At 43.2% G+C, this 17,147-nt stretch overlaps 1 protein-coding gene across 3 annotated transcripts in view; it reads right to left on the minus strand.

Moving 5' to 3' along the window:
- The window catches only part of ADAMTS6 (ADAM metallopeptidase with thrombospondin type 1 motif 6), a gene marked incomplete at its 5' end in the record, with an annotated part of 323,894 nt that overhangs the window by 18,946 nt on the left and 287,801 nt on the right, over positions 1 to 17,147 (minus strand). For all 3 annotated transcript variants that reach the window (XM_084627958.1, XM_084627957.1, XM_084627956.1), the window contains 2 exons: positions 1,334 to 1,510; positions 7,235 to 7,439. In XM_084627958.1, the coding sequence (XP_084484084.1) occupies positions 1,334 to 1,510; positions 7,235 to 7,439 (382 nt within the window). The remainder of the gene's footprint in view (positions 1 to 1,333; positions 1,511 to 7,234; positions 7,440 to 17,147) is intronic.

Below are 17,147 nucleotides of genomic sequence, written 5' to 3' on the forward strand. Positions count from 1 at the left end.
ATAACCTTGACCCAGAGAAGAGATAGCACAGGCGAAGCAGCACAAGTTTCACCGCACTGCCACCTCCACCAAACATGGCTGAAACCTTGTCTGGAAGAACCATCTCTAGGAAAGAAAGAGTAACAATAACATACTTTGTATGTTGATAGGACCTTTTAATCAAAATTCTCCAATAACTTCATAACAGTAGGTACATATTTTGAACATGGTGTGACAAAGTTCCTCCTCTATCTTGGTGGGTCTTGCGCTTATTGGCAGATTTGCTCACCTTGGAGCTTCACAGCAGCCCTCAGTTTGGCCATTTTCATGAACCCACAGTCCAGGTCAACTCCTCCTGTGTCTGACCAGGAGTTGGGAGGTTTGGGGGGAACCCAGGCCCGCCCTCTACTCTGGGTTCCAGCCCAGGGCCCTGTGGTATGCAGCTGTTTGAAGTCCTCCTGGAACAGCTAGCTGTGCAACAGCTACAACTCCCTGGGCTACTTCCCCATGGCCTCCTCACCATAGGACCTTCCTCCTGGTGTCTGATGATGCTTGTACTCCTCAGTCCTCCAATAGTATGTGTTCTCACTCTCAGCTCCTAGTGCCTCTTGCTCCCAGCTGTTCACACACGCACCACTAACTGAAGTGAGCTCCTTTTTAAACCCAGGTGCCCTGATTAGCCTGCCTTAATTGATTCTAGCAGCTTCTTGATTGGCTGCAGGTGTTGTTAGTCTTAATTGTCTCCAGAAGGTTCCTGATTGTTCTGGAACCTTCCCTGTTACCTTACCCAGGGAAAAGGGACCTATTTAACCTGGGGCTAATATATCTGCCTTCTATCACTCTCCTGTAGCCATCTAGTTCGACCCTGTCAAAGGGAAACTGAGGTAATGATAATTTAAGTGACTTGTCCAAGGTCTCACAAGAAGGCAGTGACAGAAATGGGACTGGAACAAAGGTTACTTCGCTAGTAGACCATGTTACCTCTCCTATATGCATTAATTCAATCTCTACTCCCATTCAGTTTTTTTTTTTTACTTCTTCTGTAGGAATGTGAACAGGTGTGAAAATCAGTGCTAATTACAGAGTTGGGATTATTTTCCCCCACCAACACTTTTCCATTAGCAATTGGATGGAGACTAGTTACTCATTTTATATAAACCAACAGACAGATATCAGAAGGTACCTAGATGTGGGCACCATCACCCTGTGTAACATTCCAATCAGACAAAAGGGGATGTCACCTGAGGCATCCCTTGCTCATTTCTAAGAACAAAATATCTTCCTTTTTAGAAAGTGCTGATGGATATTAATAGCAAGAAAAGGTAGAAGATAGTTATATGGTTTGTTATTTTACCTGTCCCCAGTCTCCAGTAACCCAGCGCGGAGGAGGGCATCGGCCTAAGCTACAGCGGATGCGGACTGGAGGCTTGCTTTCCTCTTGGCATTGTGCAGCTGGAAATGTTTTTGAAAGGTCACTGCTTTTGCACAGAACAATCCGATGTTTGAATCCTGGACCACATTTTGGAGTGCACTGGAAAAATATATAAAGAAATTTATAGTTACAATTTGAAAAGACAGTAACATTTCAGAAATATTTTTAACATGTATACTCAGGTTCACTTGTACCAAATTATCATCACAATTTCCACAAGATCCAAGATGTCCCCTGTCTATCCATAGTATGGATGAGACCCTCAAAGTATAAATGAGATTTGCACTCAGATTCTACAGTGATGGATACTGAAAATCCTCACAGATACAGACGTCTTTATAAATGAGATGGCTGGCGATTGATTTTCTTCATCACCATTTTCTAACAGATTTTCCTTCCTATCATTTACCTTATTGTACTGCAACACATTCCTAATTTTCAATATGTGAGCGACGTATACCAAGTACATCAGTATTCATAAAATAAATCTGAGAATGCATTTCAGAGATTAATGTGGAATCCACTAGCACATAACTCTCAGCAGAACCAGTAAAAACCTCTCTCTACATCCCATATAGACTAATAAAATACAAAGGATGGAGGGTGACCTACTAGAACACCTCACAAGAAAATTTTCAATGTATGTAAAGACTAGTGCATTAGTGGGATGTGTAGAAATGAGATTCTTGGACTAGGTAGGAACTTTCCTCCCTTTCTTCAAGTTGTTACTCTTTTCCCCTAGATAGTGCCCCTCCTTTTTCCTTTGGTGTTTAGCTGCTTTGCTGGCTCTGATAGCAACGAGGTAATGAAGCAGGAACTTGAATGCAGGCAGGTCTGAAGTCCTCCATGCTCTTCTCTTCCTTCTCATTATTCTCTCTCCCTTCCTCCTCCCTTGTTTTGCTACTCTCCATTACCCGTTACTAACCCTAGCAGAGCATCAAACTGGGAAGAAGATAGGGAAACAGGTACCAAGGGGAAAGAGACAAAAGACCACAGAAGAACTTTAAAATTCCACCCAGTGAAGTTCCTGATACCTATTTCCCTTCATCATTCAAGTAGGAGATTTTGACAGGGAAGCAGTTTCAGAATTGCATGTGCATCTCTTTCCTACAAATTCACTAGTAAGATATTTAGATGGGAATCAGTTTCTGATGTTACACAGGGCCTGTACAAAGAATAACCTAAATCTGTCACAAGATTGGAATTCCCTTTCTGGTATAAGCAGCTGCAATACATAATACCATACCACCTGGGAACTCTGAGCAAAATTCACAGGTGAAACACCAAAGAAATTCTACATCCAAACAACACAGCATATGGCAAACGCCAGAGGGAAAAGATGTAAGCCCCTATCTGAGAAATATGCTGTTGTAGCTACTGGGACCAAGAGACAAAAACCTCCTTCAGAAAGAAAACTTCATATGGAGAGACAGCCAAAATTACACTAAATAAGATGAACTACACCCTGTCCCCAGCAATGAAAATGAAGTAAGGAAATAATAATTAAGTTGCCTACAATAATACCGAATCACCAAAAACCAAAGGCATCACTAGAATTCAACAAAAAGAATATGGGCTAATCTACACTGGCAGCGCTTTAACGTGGCTTGTGTAGTCTCAGCAGTGCTGGGAGAGAGCTCTCCCAGCACTCTTAAAAAACCACCTCCACGAGGGGCATAGCTCCCAGTGCTGGGAGGGTGGCTCTCAGCACTGGTGCACTGTCTACGCTGGTGCTTTACAGCTCAGGGCGGTGTTTTTTCACACCCCTGAGCAAGAAGTTGCAGCACTGTAAATTGCCAGTGTAGACAAGCTCTATGTCACCAAAGCAAATGAAAGATAAAATGCCCACACAAACAAACAGGGAATAAAGTTTCCCATTACTGCGTGCTTTCAGAATTTTTGACTCACTTACCAAATGGAGGCAAGCATGACTAATGGTAATATGAATGCAAAGGAAGAAATGCTTGTCTAAAATGTCTGATAAGGATCCTCCCAAGAAATCCTTAGAGCAATTTTTGTTTTGATTTTATTACTTTGAGATACTTCAAATATAATCATTACTGACTACAGGAAAGGTAATGCAGCCAAAACTCAACCATTTCAAGGCATATGGAAATTGGCATGGCAAACTGTCACCCTGTCACTAAAGAATGACTAATTAACCTGTGCTGCCACAAGCTACTTGTTAGTTTTAGCACACCATTCCCTACACGCTTACATTACCCCATCACCCTATATTTATTTATTTTCTTTCATTATCTCTTTCTACATTTACACATTGTATTTTGTAGAATATTCCTGGCTTTCCATTACCACTGCTTGTATGTATGATTCTTAAAAGGGAAAAAAAGCTTTAGGACAACAATTAATTTCTCAACTTAGTTAAATTGCACAGATACTTTAACTCAACTGACCCAAAAGAAGCCTGAATCTACTGTTCCTTTTCTCTAAAGGACCTATTTCCAAATATCAGTTTTCATCAGAGATGAAGTACAACTCCGTGCTTATCTGATGCTCAACAAGCACGTTAGCATATGAATGAATGCTGCAATTGCTTAGTTTGTGTTCAGAGAGGGTCAGCATTGGAGCAAGTGTGTTAGTTGCTTTTAGTACAACAACAAAAGCTGAAGAAGAGACTTCACATTCGAAAAGATGACAAGCTTTGACTTAAATGGAAGCAGGAGTGGACATTGCTGCTGCTTTCTATTACAAGATACATCATTTTCATGCTACCCTTAGAAAAAAAAAGTATTATATGCTACATGAAATAAGTACTTATTTTTAATATACAATAAGTTTTTTCTAGGAAACACTGGATAGAAAAATAAGCACTGTCTCATTATACTAAAAAAGTTCTTAATAGTTGAGACATACCGCCAAGCTACTCTAAGCAGAAATGTACAAATAGAAATATGTTCTTATTTGCTCAGAATCTTGTCAGAACAACCACCAATATTTCTGATTTAACAGTCTCTAAACCTATTATGGATGAGGAAATTTCTGTTCCAAGATATCCTACACAGACTGTACAGAAATTTATATATGGGAGCCTGTCACAGGGTCTGCTCAGGCTTCCGCTCCCTCACAGCTGCACCCTGCGCTTATGCTGGTCAAATAAAGAGTCTCAACGCCCTCCTGTGCTGATTCACCTTCATGTCTTCACTTACAGTGCTCTCATTAGCCCCCAATTCCCCCAACCACTATCCCCCTACAAACCCTTCTCAGGGTCTTCTTGCCCTTGAGCCTTCCTTCAGTTGGTACAGAGGCAGAAATGCAGCCTTCCTGTCCCCTACCAGGCAAGGCCTGACTGAGCTTTTCTCAGGGCTTATATAATCGTCCCAATACTCAGCACAGCTGCCTCCATTTGGCTCAGCCTATTCTTCTGGGCCAGCCCTCTTTAGGGCCTGCAGCTGGGCCCCCTATTGAGTGCCTGGGCCCCCATATCTAGCTACCCTGCCATGAAGCAGGGTGCGGCCAGTCCCTTTTAGCAGGGCATTCACAAGGTTTACCTCTGCCCTGCCACAGAGCCATAAAACTCGTATAGCTGCTCACAGAGTTGGAACATCAGCAGTCCCGGGGAGATTGTTTAGTAAGCAGAATGCACGTGAAGGAGTCAAAGATGCATAATAAATGCAATGTGCTACAAGGCTCTACAGTTTATCATGGGGATATTATTATTATTTATTTGTATTGTGATATATACACAATGGAAAGATGCTTCCTGGTCCCAAAGGGTTTACAATCTAATCAACACCACATAAATGGACTATAAAAGGTTTTTGTGTCTCTATCTCCTCATTTACTCCCTCCTCCAATCATCCTTCCTCTTTTTCTCCTCCACTCATCTCTTTCTTCCTACTCATCCTCTTTCTTCTCCAAACTATTCCTCCAAGCCTTGGATTAACTGTTAATGGGGTGGGATGCTCTGTGCCTTCTTCTCTCTCAGGAAGTGGGTGACCAAGTAGGGATTGCTTCCAAACCCCCACTTGCCCTGGCTTTGCCACTCCACTTCTAAAACCAGCTTGAATTGCAGGGAATAGGCAAGTAGAGAAGAGAGGGGACATAGTACATAAGGGATGACATTGACAGTCTGCCTCCTGGCACCTTTTAAAAACTCACTCCACAATCCGGGGGGGGGGGGGGGGGGTGTTCTACGGCCCTGCTCTGTACATAGAGATGTTACTGTAGGGAACTGCTTTCTGACACATAATAAGGATATAAACCAGACACCGTCTTAGGAAAATACTCTGGGAAAAAGGGCCATTCTTTTAAGACTATAAAACCAGAGACGGGTCAAGATCTGAACTCTGTGGCTGGCCCATCTTTGTATTGCCCAAATGAATGATGGAAACTTGTAACAAAAAATGGAACCTCAGGAGTCCAAGCAATAGCATCAGCATAAAGGGCTAAAGATGATCCGAAGCTTTTAGAAAAAAAATCCTGTAAATTTTAAAAATATTTTTCTGCTCCTAGTTAAAAAAACAATCACACACTTAATGGAAGATCCCCTATGGAACTGAACGAATGCTTGCCAACTACAGTAGAGATAATAAAATTCTATGTCGGCAAAATGATGAAAAAAATAATTTTTAAACTAGGCAGATTTGGTTGAGTTCCCCTCCTCCCCCCATAAGTTAGCGGTAGTTTTCACCAGTGGAGAAAATTGTTTTCAATGTTCATATCAATAATTATCAGACATTATACACATCACTTAACATCCCAAAACACACCACAATTCTTTACAAGCTGAAATACAAACTATAGAGAGGGATAGCATCACTCTGAAATTAGGCCATCAATGAAAGCAGAGCCACAGCATCTCACAGCATCCTGCATCAACAGTTTATGACAGGAAGTGATGTACATCATCTGTATATGGTGTGGAGCTGATGGCACTGTATGCAACTTCAACATGGCCCCCAGCATATGGGGGGTGTGTGTGACTGCTGTGCTTTGCCTATTTACAGATGCTGGAACAGTCCCTTGGAGCTGAAGGCAGGTGTGCCATAACTTAAAACAGCCCTGAGGCTGCTCTAATATAAGATGGGGATCCCACCCTGGAAACTAGGAGTTGCAAAGGAGGTACACAACCATCTTTGCCACCTTGCCCTAGTAGTGCTCTGCAAAGTCTGAATTCAGCTCAGAACTAGGGCAATGGAATCAATTTCTGTTCTCAATTGTACGGGTGCACATCCTTTGAATTCAATAGGATTGAATCAGCATAAATTGAGCTTAGATCTTGTTTCATACACTAACGGACACTGCCTATTAATAAAGGTATACTAGCCTCTCCTAGGAATACTGGAGATGCAAGTCTTAGTTCCAGCTTTCACATCACCTTTCTGTGGTACTTATTTATGTATGCTTGCTGGGTTACTTGAGGACAATCATGGCATTTCTTGTAGTTTTTTATACCTAAGTGCTCTAAAAATCATCATATCCTTTTTTAAGCCATACACCTGTAAGGAAGCCTCTGGAAACTAAAATCCCCTTTCTCAGTTTATGACTTTGCTGAACCAGGAAGCTGCCCCATGCCAACAAATTATTGCGCAGCAGCACTGGTTTTAGCCTTTATTGGCTAAACAACATGCCCTATTCGTTACATGATGACAGTAGATAAAAATTAAAGACTTTAATGTCATTTTAAACATGTTTAATGTTCTAAATCAGACAGCTACTGATTTCTTATTAATCCTCTGCCTTTAGATCATGATTTACAGATGACAAGCAGCAATAAAAATGTATTTACATTCAGTGGGAGGAACTCGTAATTTTCCCATTGCCAATGAATTAAAAATGTTAATCTGTGTGAAATATCCTTACTTCTGACCAGTCCAAGGCAACCCACTGTGGTGGACAAGACTGATTGTTACAGGGTTCTTTTTCAATAGGCCGGTGTGTTAAACAGTTAATATTGTCCAGTGTCTCCTCCTCAGACGGTCCAATCTTTCTGATACAGAGAACTGTTCGTGTACGTATTCCTCCATCACAGGTCTTACTGCATTCTGACCAATCTCCTATAAACCACCTGTAGAGAGAAAATCAGGAAATTTAAATAACTCATTTCACATATAGAATCATAGAAGTGTAGAGGACTGGAGAGGACCTCAATAGGTCATCTAGTCCAGTCCCCTGCACTCAAGGTAGGACTAAATAATAACTAGACCATTCCTGACAGGTCTGTGGCGCAAAAGGAGATGATGATTACACAATCATAAAATCCAAACCTTAGTTTAAATTAATAATCCTAAATTATGTTCAATAACACACATGCTCTTCTTAGTAAAATAAAAAGTATAAGTACAAGACAATGCAAGAGCAGTCACAGGGATGGGCATGAGCAATGAGAAACCAGTGAGCTGCTGCTGGCTGCTGCAACCAGTTGGGCGGCCTGCTGAAGGCTGGCTGAACTGATGAGACTGCCTGGGAGATTAGTTCTGCTGCAGGCCCGGATTCTTGACAACAGACCCCACTCAGGGGTGCTGTCTAGGAACCTCAGGGCCTGGTTTCTCAGGGTAAGTGTGATGGAAGGCACACAGGCAGTTTGGGGCATGGCGATGTTCTGCAGGTTCCCATGAACGTTTGTCTGGGCTGTGACTGTCCCAGTTAATTAGTTATTGTAGTTTTCCTTAGACCCGATGGGAGTCTAGAATCTGCCGAACCACATATTCTTCTTGGCCCTGAACAGTTATAGGCAGAAGAGGGGGAGTAGTACGAAGTGGGAAGGGATTCATGATTAATGGTTTTAGAAGTGAGACATGGAAGCCGGGGTGAATCTCGAGGAAATCTGGTAGCTGTAACTTTTATGTAACCAGGTTAATCTGTTTTGTGCTTTGGAAAGGTCACAGGTACTAATGGTCCAGCTTTGTGGAGGGACAAGTTGATCACAGATTCCACGTGGACAACCACACTTCATCCACTACCCCAATGCGACATTGGTGAGGCCTCATCTGGAGTACTGTGTCCAGTTTTGGGCCCCACACTTCAAGAAGGATGTGGATAAATTGGAGAGAGTCCAGCGAAGGGCAACAAAAATGATTAGGGGTCTAGAACACATGACTTATGAGGAGAGGCTGAGGGAGCTGGGATTGTTTAGCCTGCAGAAGAGAAGAATGAGGGGGGATTTGATAGCTGCTTTCAACTACCTGAAAGGGGGTTCCAAAGAGGATGGCTCTAGACTGTTCTCAATGGTAGCAGATGACAGAACGAGGAGTAATGGTCTCAAGTTGCAGTGGGGGAGGTTTAGATTGGATATTAGGAAAAACTTTTTCACTAAGAGGGTGGTGAAACACTGGAATGCGTTACCTAGGGAGGTGGTAGAATCTCCTTCCTTAGAGGTTTTTAAGGTCAGGCTTGACAAAGCCCTGGCTGGGATGATTTAACTGGGAATTGGTCCTGCTTCGAGCAGGGGATTGGACTAGATGACCTTCTGGGGTCCCTTCCAACCCTGATATTCTATGATTCTATGAATGCCATGCATTGGCTGGCAGGACTGGTTGGCATACTATTTATAGCTTGCCATAGTGACTTCTAACTGCCTTTGAAGTTCTTGGTGACCTGCCAGATGTGGTCCATAAGTTCAGTAACAATGGGCATCATTCTGCAGGTTCTGGGTGGCATCCACCAGTTCTGCTGCTAGTAGGGTCTGTGCTAGCGTTGTGGACGCCCCGGCCCTAGTTTTAAAGGCTCTCAGTCTATCAGCCTACCAGTACAAGGGTGATCTAGCCTAGCGATCGGAGCAAGCATCAGGACCCAAAGACTAGGGTAAGAGCTGGAGTCAGTAGCCTAGGGCCAAAGCAAAGGGTCAAACCAGAGACCAGGTACTGTAGCAGGGAGGGGTTCAAGGCAGGGGCAGGACAGAGGGAAGCCTGGATGCAAGGCCAGAGCAGGAGGAACAAGCAGGAGTAGGCACAATGGTGGCATGAGCATTAAGAAGCCAGTGAGCTGCTGCTGCTGATTTAAGAGCCAGCCTGCTGGCCCCTGCAGCAAATCAGGTGTCATGGCCAATCGGGCAGTCTGCTGCAGGCCAGCTGTACTGATGAGGCTGCCTGGAGACTAGCTCTGCTGCAGACTCTGATTTCTGACAGGCTAATTTAGAACTTGACTCCTCTGATGGTTCCTTAATATGGTCCATTTATTTCTTTGGGTTTTTTTGGCTGCAACCTTCTCCTACCACAAATTTTACATATGACCCCATAGAAGGGGCATTTTCCATTTTTATAATGTTTTACTGCATGGAATCCACAGGTTTTCCTTTGCATTTTCTTTGTCTCCTCTGTTTTGTATTTGTTTTCCACAAATGTTGGTGTATTTTTCCTTGTATTTTCATACTTTGCCTATGCTACTTAGTGAGTTACCTGTGTCTGCTCTATTTATGCTCTGCATTTGTATGTGAGCTTGTTCACTAGCTTTGCACATGTCTACAACTCTTCATAGAGTTAGTGTGGGCTCTCTGAGAATTCTCATTCAAGAGCCTACATCTTTCATCTCTATTACTAATTTATCACACATTTGCTCACCTTTTGGTATTTGATAATCACAAGTCAGCCATTTTGTGTAATTTGGCAATATACTGATCTATTATTGCTCCAGATTCTCAATCACACTCACTGAAAGAAGAAATTACTCACCTTGTGCAGTAACAATGGTTCTTCGAGATGTGTGTGTCCCTATGGGTGCTCCATTGTAGGTGTGTCTGAATCCCTGTGCTGCTGATCGGAGAACTTCGATAGTACTGTCCGTTGTGTCCGGACATGTACTGTCTCTCCTCATGCTGCATCCCGAGGCTAGCCAATGCATGAGAGCTAACCATCCTCAGTTCCTTCTCTACCACAGAGTCATAGCGACAACTCTAAAGTAGAGGGGAGGAAGGAGGGTCATGAAGCACATCTCAAAAAACCATTGTTACTGCACAAGGTAACTTCTTCTTCAAGTACTGTCCCTTTCGGTGACTCCCAATCAGTATTCCTACTGGAGGGCTGGGGCTTTGGAGTCAGGTTAGTCACAGATGATAGTACTGTGGAGCCAAAGATGGCATCAGAGGCAGAGTCCCTGGTGATTGCATAACGTTCTGCAAAGGTGTGGACTGATGCCCACGTCGCCACTCTGCAGATCTCTGAGATGGGGACATCCCTGAAGAAGACGACAGATGAGTAGATTGATCTCGTGGAATAGGTAGTACAGATCGAGTCTGGAGGAGTCATTACAATTTGGTAGCACTGTTTGATGCAATTCAATGCCCACTTGGAGAGTCTTTGGGCTGATGTCACCGAGCTCTTAGATCTTTCCACCATAGAGAGAAATAGTCTAAGGGATTTCCTGAAAGGCCTTTGTCCTGTCAAGGAAGAATGCATGGGTTCTCCTAACATCTAAGGTATGTAGTATGACCTCTCTATTGTCTCAGTGAGGCTTGGAGTAGAATGCAGGAAGGTGAATAGACTGATTCATGTGAAATGAGGAGATCACTTTAAGGATGAACCTTGGGTGCAACTGAAGTGTAACCTTGACAGGGAAGAATACTGTGTATGGGGGATGTATCAGCAGAGCTGCTATTTCCCCTGTTCTTATAGCCAAGGAAATTGCAATCAGAAAGACTGTTTTCATTAATAGGTATGCTAGTAAACAAGTGGCATAGTTTTGAAGGGAGGCCTAGTCACCCCTTTCAACACGAGGTTTAGGTCCCATGAGGGGGTAGAAAGTTGAGGTTGAGGGAAGAGGTTTGTTATTCCCTTAAGGAACCTTGTAGTGGTTGGGTCCGATAATACTGAGTACCCTTCTACAGGTTGGTGAAATGCTGTAATAGCTGTTAGGCAGACCTTGAGAGAGCTCAGGAATAACCCCAATTTTTTAAGGGTCAGGACATATTCCAGAGTATGTGGAAGAGTTCCTGACACGGGAGAGATTTGGTGAGATGTGCTCCAAATCTGAAACCTGGACCATTTCTGAGGTAAGTGAGTCGTGTGGAGGACTGTCTTCTGTGCAATACAACCTCTTGTACTTCGTTTGAGCATGAGCTGTCTAGGCGCTTGGACCACCAAGAAGCCGTACTTTGAGGCAGAGGATCCCTGAGATGGGATGTGTGGTACGCCCTCTATCCTGAGAGAGAAGGGAGATCAGTGGGACAATTGCGAACTGCATCAAGTAAGGGTAGCAGGTCTGTCTTGGCCACGTGGGAGCATGTGACGCTGTACCCTAAAGCAACACCCTGGCACCCCCCATATTTACCATGATGATATGATTATGATGTGTTTTGTACAAAGTATGCCTTGTAAGATATCATTTTAAAAGTCTTGATCTGTTGAATATTAATATACTGTTGAATTGTATGTGTTGTCATTTTATGTGAAGTTATGAAGTTATGTGTATGTTACTAAAATATGATGTGAAGCTGGAAACACCCACAACCAACCTTTCAGGTACAACAATGGGGCAGCCAGACACTGATGATGGCCCATTGAGGGGAATACATACTCACAAGGAGTACCCCAGGAACTGTATACAATAGAAACCTCTCAAAGATAGCACATACACAGTGGAGACTGTTTGATGCACTTCATAGAAAAGGATCTTTCCAGAAAGCTGAAAGAAGCTATAAAAGGAGGAAGTGACATCATTGCTTGTCCTCATTCCTCCTACAACTCAACACCTGGAAACATGTATAGAGAACGAAGATTGAACTGGGGAGGTGCTCCCAGGCTGCAAAGGAGAATCCTAGCTTGTATATTAAGGAACTATACCATCAAAGTGAGACACTGCTTGATTTAAATCTGGTCTAGTTTATAGAACTCAGATTGCATTTTTACTTTTATGTCTTAGGTAAACAACTTTGATCTGTATGCTCACTTCTTATAATCACTTAAAATCTATCTTTCTGTTCTTAATAAATCTGTTATACATTTTTTACAGTGTGTTGCTTGAAGTGCAAGGGAAATCTGCTCAGGAACAAGACCTGGTATATGTCCTCTCCACACTGAGGGAGGGGCGGACTGGGTAATAAACTCACAGTGGTTAGGCTTCTGACCAGGCCAGGATAGTCCAACTCTAGGGTACTAGGCTGGGGAACTGGGGGGAGTTGGCTGGAGCCTCTCTATTGTTGGTTCATGAGTGGCTGGCGAAAGCATTTATTTAACTTAGCTGGGTGTGTCCCTGCTTGTGGATAGCTATGTGAGTGCAGGACCTGGAGGGGTTTACAGCTTGTCATAGCATTACAGTGTGAGAAGGAGCCCAGGTTGGTGTGCAAGTAGAATGAATTATATTGAAATTATAATTCATTAAAGAAATGCTACTTGAAGGGTTTGTTGAAATACAGTTGTCAGGAAGAGAATCATTAAGGAGTGTGAGACAATGGGTCCTCAAACTACTTACCTTAGAGCTCCTACTGAGCTAGGAGATTGGTAAACGTTAGTATGCAAATAAGATACGTATGTATATTTGTCAGTTTCTGCTTTCTTTTGTCTCTTATGTTAAATTGGCTTTGGCTTAGCTGTATAAATAAGTTATCTTGGGCCTCAGAGAGGGGCTCACATCTGGGTGCATTAGCAAAGCGCTTTGCTAATAAACAGAGTGGTCTGACAAATTATGTGAGTCCTGAATCTGACTTTGACATTGGTAAGACAGAGGTCTCGGCATTACCCAAGTTCCAGGTTGCACCCGGGGGAATCTGTCACAAAGCAATCAGATTTATATGAGCTCCGTCCTTCTTTATCTTCAGCAGGACTTTCATCAGAAGAGAAAATGGAGGGAAGGTGTAAGAAGTCTTTGTCTCATGGGAGGAGGAAAGCATTGCCCAGAGAGTACCAGTTCCAAGGTGGGGATCAGTATCATGGGCACTTCTTGTTCTGGTACGTGGTGAATAGGTCTGTGGCCAGCGTTCCCCACCATGAGAATAAGTTGTGAAGTACTGACAGGTGTATCTCCAATTCATGGTTGTGCAGGATTGTCCACTATCGCGTTTTGCATGCCCAGGAGATAAGCTGTGGATAGGGTGATGTTGTGAGAGAAACATCAGTTCCACAGTTTCATTGTCTCCGTGCAAAGAAAGGGCGATCTGGCTCCTCCCTGATAGTTGACATAATACATGTACGCTATGTTGTCAGTTAGGATCTTTATATGCGATCCTGTTATCAGTGGGAGGAAATGAGTGCATAGAGGAAATGGGTTCCTGACCACTCTCAACTCAAGGAGATTGATATCTCCGCAGGTGACCATTTGCCTTGCACTGTGAGGCAGTTTAAATGTATGCCCCATCCTATGAGGGATATCAGTTTGGTGGACGGTTTTCTGTTTTGATGTAAGATGTTTTGAACCTCAGCTCAGCAGCTTCTTTCTGTAGAAGTCATTCTGTCAGCTTCCAAGCAGTCAGGTGCAACAATGCTGGATCTGAGTGCAGGATTTGCTTGTTTGTCTGAGACACCAGGACTAGCAAAACTGGTAAGGTGATTAGTGGATGAGTTGATAGATTCACCACGATCAAACACCAGTACAGCCTGGCCTATGCAAAGGCTATCATGATGATGTGACCTGCATTTTGTCTCAGCTTCATCAAAACCCTGGGTATCATGAGTATCGGTGGGAAGGCACATATTAGTCCATAGAATGAGCATCTGTCAGGGAGCAAAGACTTAAGCTCTTTCTGGCACAAAATGTACTCGTTGTGGCATGTCACAAACAGGTCCACTTTGGAATCTTCTACCTGTGAAGATGCTGTGGAGGACAGAGCCCCTGATACACCACTTGTGGTTTTCTGAGAAGTACCTGCTAAGTTGGCTGCTGGGATATTCTGTTGACTGAGTGGGAGGTACCGGGGTGATGTGCAAAAGATGCATGGCTTCTTAATGGTGTGAGAAGGATCTTGCTCTCCCTTGTCTGTTGGTATACTGCATCACCATGGTGTTGTCCATCAACATCTGGATTATTAAGCCTCAAAGAAGGGGCAGGAAAGCCTTGAACTCCAGTCATATAGTTCTTAGTTATAGGATATTTATGTGAGGGATGGCTTCCTGAGGGGACCATATCCTTTGGACTTTCAGTTGGTTGAGATATGCTTCCATCCCAGAGAAAAGGCATCTGTTAGTAAAGTCTTGGCAGGCAGAAGCATGCAAAAAGAAACTCTGCTGCACACTTGAAATGGTTCTGTCCACCAATTTAATGATAGGAGTTCTAGAGGGATCCATGCTGTGCCTGTTGGGTAGATATACTGATCTCAGTCATCCTTGCAGAGGACAAAGATATAGTATACTGTGTGACATAAGTGCATGCTGCCATATGCCCATGAATTTAGGTATGTCATCACTGCTGTTCTGGGGTTTGCTTGGAGCTGCATGTCATTGTCTGAAATCTCCATTGAGGAACATATGATCTCACTGTTTTGGAATCTAATACTTCCCTGATGCACTCTATATTTTGAGTTGAGATCAGTATAGAACTGTGTAAATAGAGTCTCTCGCGTGTTGTGGAAATTTTTCTCTTTATTGACCAGTTGTCCAGAAAGGGGCTTCCTTGTCTCCTAAGAAGAGTTGCTACCACAGCCAGGACCTTCATGAAGACCCATAGAGCTATGGAGATGCCGAGGCCGAAGGGTAGAACTATGTGCTGTAGTGAGATGTGGCCACCAGAAATCTCATGTACTTTCTGTGCTCTGGATATATCAAAATATGAAAATATGCATCTTGCAGATCAAAACCCACAAACCAGTTCATAGAATCCAATAGAAGAGTTATAGTGGCTAGGGTAACCATGCAGAAATTGAAATGACAGCTAAATGTGTTGAGATGTCAAAGATGGATGACAGGCCTCCCCGTGGCCCTGCCTTCTTCTTTGGGATTAAGGAATAGTGGCAATAAAAGCCCTTGCCCCTGAACTGTAAGGGCATTTTCTCTCCACTGCTCCCATTTGTAGAAGGGAAACTAGCTTCTCCTTCAACAGTCTCATGTAAGAAGGGTCCCTGAAGAGGGAAATGGAGGGTGGAGAGGTTTGAGCAGCTTGAAATGGAAAGGAATACCCCTTGCTTACTATCTCAAAGACCTACCAGTCTGAGGTTGTCCCAGACGAGGCTTCTTGGAAGAAAGAAAGCCATCTGCCAAATGGAGTGATGAAAGATAAAGGATGTGATCATGGTCCAGTCAGTGTCTCGACATTGGCATCAAATCTGTTGCCTGTCTGATACTCTGGATTGTGGGGCAGTCAAGGAGGAGGTAGAGAGTCATCTGTGATTAAATCTCTGCTTCTTCCTCAGAGGCTTTGAAGACCTTCAGGCTGCTGAAGATAGTATTCCATCAGAGGTCTGTCTATAAAAAGGCCGCTCCCTCTGCTCTCTCCTCTATGGGGTTGAAAAATATAGCTGCAAACAGAATATTTAAGGATATGCAGCACCTCACTTGTGCTCTACTGAATAATTTGCTGCCCTCAAAAAGGAGGTTCTCTCTGTGACATGGACCTCTCTAGGGATCGTGATACCTGGTGCATGAAGATCTCCTCATTGCAAGAGTAGTGGCTGTAATCCTTGCTGCTGTATCAGACATTTCCAGCACTACCCAATGTGAAGATCTGGCAGTAAGCTGGCTCTCAGACATAAGGGACTTAATCTCCTCTTGATGTTATTTTGGTAGTTTGTCTACCAAATTGGAGAGCTGATCCCAACTAAGGATGTCATACTTTGAGAGAAGCGTTTGACAGTTAGCTACTATCAGCTGAAATCTCACTGAAAACTAGCCCTTCCAATCAATAAGGTCTAACTTGAGGTCCTTCTCACAAGGGGTGGTCTTTGAACAACCCGGTTCCTTTGATATCTCCTAGACTGCTTGCATGACCAGGGAGCCAGGTGTTGATAACAATATTCAAATCCGTTGGCTGGTACTTAGTGTTAGAGAGCTTATTCCCTCACTCTCCCACTTCCCTGGTCCTTCTCGCATGAACAGAGAGCAACAATACCCAAAGTCCGAAGGTGCAAACAATTCGATGTTTATTGGGGTGAACTTCCAGCAAGCTTAAATACAAGTTCCTTTTTCCTTATTTTCGAATCCCAACTTACTTCCTGTTTGCCCCTAATTTATATAGTAATATTCTTAGCTATACCTTAACCAATCATTCTACTGAAATTTAACTAACCAATCCTAACATATTGTAACATGATTAGCTAACCAATTATATCCCACCACCTTAATTAGTTTACACCCAGCAAAATTAATTATACAGCAGACAGAAACAATCAGAGAACCAGACAGAGATTATAGACAAACAATAGCAAAGTGGGAACTATAATGACAAAACATAACAGAAGTGAGGATTTCACATCCCAGCTATTGATAAGTGAGTTCTTGCCAGACAGGATGCTATCAAACTAAGTTTCCTTTTACATTTTCTAGGCACTTCCCTTTCTCTGGAGGTGATAGGAATACAATCCTGTCCTGATAGTGCCTGACAGCCCAATAGCACCTTATTTCAATGTGACTAGTTTGGAATGTGAGGATGTGACTGTTCACTTCCTAGCTTATGGCTGCCTCTGCTGCTTAGCCAAAGGCCTTAGCCTAAGAACAGGGCCTCAAACTGTCACAGTAAGAGAAGGCCCTTACACCAGCAGACAGTGATTTTGATTCTTTTTTTTATACCTCTAGAACTAGCCAAGTGATAAGAATACCCCTAAATTCTTAAAGTACAGGCCTTTGCAGACAGGCCTGAATATCTATATCCTAACACTTAGTACTTCTTGCTGGTCATTTTGGAGGTAGTCAGAGGCAGG

This window comes from Lepidochelys olivacea, assembly GCF_965140295.1.
Source record: "Lepidochelys olivacea isolate rLepOli2 genome assembly, chromosome: 5".
Taxonomy (NCBI): Eukaryota; Metazoa; Chordata; order Testudines; family Cheloniidae; genus Lepidochelys; species Lepidochelys olivacea.